Genomic DNA, 2765 nt, shown 5'->3' with positions numbered 1-2765 from the left:
TCCCGCGCTAGCCTAAGGGCCACCTTAGCAAAGCGCATCCCAGGCTGCATAGCCGCACTACCCTACCCAACCATACCACACATAAACATGACACTACCCCCGGGGTTTACACAGACGAGCCGGCGAAGCAAGAAGAGCGCCAGAAGAAAGGGCCCTAGCCGGCGGGGCCCAGCCAGGACAAAAGGAGGTCCCACAAAGCGCCTACACCGGCCGCAATTGCGGTCGGGGTAGACGACGGATGGGGCCCACCTACGAAGGCTGTCCAGACCTACACGAGATGAGGCAGGATAAAGAGGGATAATCCCCCTCGATCTCAAATCATTGAGGCCAATTTCTAGCCATAGAATAATGGCGCGCGGCGCCCTCCTCAGGCAAGCCGTTGACTATGAACCCGACGTGACCGACAAACACTAAAGACCTAGACACCAACTTTTTGACCCTGGGTGACCACCCCAACGACATCCCCCACCCCTGGCCGCTAACCTTTTCTGTTTCAGAGACCGCCAGTATCAAGAAACGAAGACAACGACACACACACATACACACTCCCCGTACCCTCCTTTCCACGTATCATTTAGCCGTTTTAGAGCAATCCGTTTTACTTTTCATGTCTCTGGTTATGTCAAATTTTTATTTTTTTTTATTGTTTATGTTTTGTTATTATGTGATTTGTCTTCATGTTTTCTCGTTTTGCTTGTGTTTTGATTCGGGAAATGAGGAGTTAACTGTTGTATTGTTAGCCTAGTTTATAAAATCAGTGTTATTCGTATAGACACTGACCGTAAGGCCTAATGATTGCATTTTTAGACATTAGTACAAAAGAAAACTAATTATTCTACTAACTATTCTTGTCACAAGTTGCAAGCATATTTTCTTGTGACTGCACATTTCGTGCTGAAATGGAAGATGCACAACTGCTGCAAGAGAAATTGTATTTTTTATTGGAACAATTGCAAAATATGGCGAGAGATTTACCTCCGTAAGATATAAAATTTTTAGTTTTTGGTTTATAAATATGTTTATATATTATGTACCTATATATTTTTAGTAAATATCAAATGAGGCTGCCATATGAATTATTATCTAGTCTAGCGAATTGTTTACTGAATGAAACTGTGTTTGAAATAGTAAGAGGTCTACTAGAAATACAACATGTTACTGAACAACATCTATATCAACAAAGGCTTCAATTTATAAATAAAAAGAAGAGTATGTATAAAATATGGAAAGTAAAGTAATCGCTGATAATAAATAATTTATGTATTGTTTATTAAAATTGTATTTATTTTAGTTATCGAGTTTTTTTGGGAAACAGGCACAGTATCTAATATGAATATTTATTTTCAGTACAGGAACAAGAAATTCTGAAACAATATGAACATGACACAGATAAGAAAATAGAAGAACTACAGAAATTCATGATACAGCAGAAAGAAGAACTAAAAGCTTTTGACATGAACTTGGTTCTGCAGCTGGATCAAAAGGTTTGTTTGCATTTATGTAAATGTTTTTCATTATACCATAGCATATTTTAGGTAGCTGACCAACAAGAAATATTAGAGAAAGCAGGAGTACCTGGATTTTATGTGACCAAAAATCCCCTTGAAATAAAAGTTCAGATGCATTTATTAGACTTTCTTTTAAGATTGAGTAGAATGCCAATGCCTGTTTGATGGTATTTTTAAGATATTTATTGTCCGATGCTGCCAGGGACGAGGAGAAAGAGACTCCTACATCCCTTTCTAAACCTTAAAAATATTGAAAAATATTTTTGAGAATTCGAGACTGCTAATGATGTAAAGTTTTTTTTATTATATGAATCTTTGTAATAAAGTTAATATATATTTTTCTACTTGGTACCTATGTCAGTGTTTTTAATATATTATTTTACAGCATTACTTACTGGTATTAATGACTAGGTATTATAATTAAGATTAAGCAGAGAAGACAAACTAATCGATTTTCTAAATATGGTACGTTTTCTACAGTAACATCAGAATTTATAGCTTGATAGATATTGTTTGCAAAATTTTTAACAGCAAGTAATGCAAAACGTCTAGTTACTGATTCATTTTAGTCACAATTTATCGGTTACTTTAAATGTGATCAATGATATTGGCACTATAAATTGAAATTAAAAGCAGGTTTTTTGTAATTTTTGAATGCAAACAAGGAAAGTTGATTTAAAGTGCCTGCTTTAGTCTGACATTCTTACATTCTTAGCATGGATCCACATGTATGCGCGATAGGAATGTGCAAATACTATCTATTCGTTACTTAGTAATCGATATTTGTAGAGTATCAAAAATATTGATACTAAATTGAAAAAGTAATCGTTACTATACTCCACGGTCGAAATTATAGATAGTGATTCATCGTTAGCTTTTGGTCTAGTAATAGGGGGATGAAGCGTGCCGGGAACGAAAATCCATTGGCGTGTCTGCGTAAAAGGCAACAAGATATAGAAAATAATAAAAAAAGACAAAACATAACATCTAATATTTTTTATGGTTTGCTATAACAGGCACTTTGATCCATTTTAATTATTACAGCATTTTAAAACGTCCCATTTGTATTTTTTTAATTTATAAATTTCTAGGATTTTAAAAATCCTTGCATAAATTTACTATAGCCCTGGAATTAGACCCCTCGACTACGCTTATGCTATGACGTTTCTCAGGACGGGTTAAATCAAGTCCGTTTACACCCACTAAAAAAGCATTTCCCTATTCCCTACCAAGTGCAAAAGACAGAGATAGAATATA

At 35.5% G+C, this 2765-nt stretch overlaps 1 protein-coding gene across 1 annotated transcript; it reads left to right on the top strand.

Annotated features, from left to right (window-relative positions):
* Window positions 1-641: 641 nt before the first annotated feature.
* LOC108904949 (gonadal protein gdl) lies at window positions 642-1805 on the top strand. The gene is made up of 4 exons (XM_018707677.1): window positions 642-979; window positions 1049-1209; window positions 1348-1484; window positions 1536-1805. The coding sequence occupies exons 1-4, from the start codon at window positions 900-902 to the stop codon at window positions 1671-1673; spliced, it is 516 nt and encodes a 171-aa protein (XP_018563193.1). The 5' UTR covers window positions 642-899; the 3' UTR covers window positions 1674-1805.
* Window positions 1806-2765: the final 960 nt, after the last annotated feature.

The sequence above is a fragment of the Anoplophora glabripennis genome, unplaced genomic scaffold, assembly GCF_000390285.2.
Source record: "Anoplophora glabripennis isolate ALB-LARVAE unplaced genomic scaffold, Agla_2.0 scaffold98, whole genome shotgun sequence".
NCBI classification, from domain to species: Eukaryota; Metazoa; Arthropoda; class Insecta; order Coleoptera; family Cerambycidae; genus Anoplophora; species Anoplophora glabripennis.
Note: the sequence above shows the minus strand (reverse complement) of the source record. Positions and strands in the feature narration are given on the sequence as shown.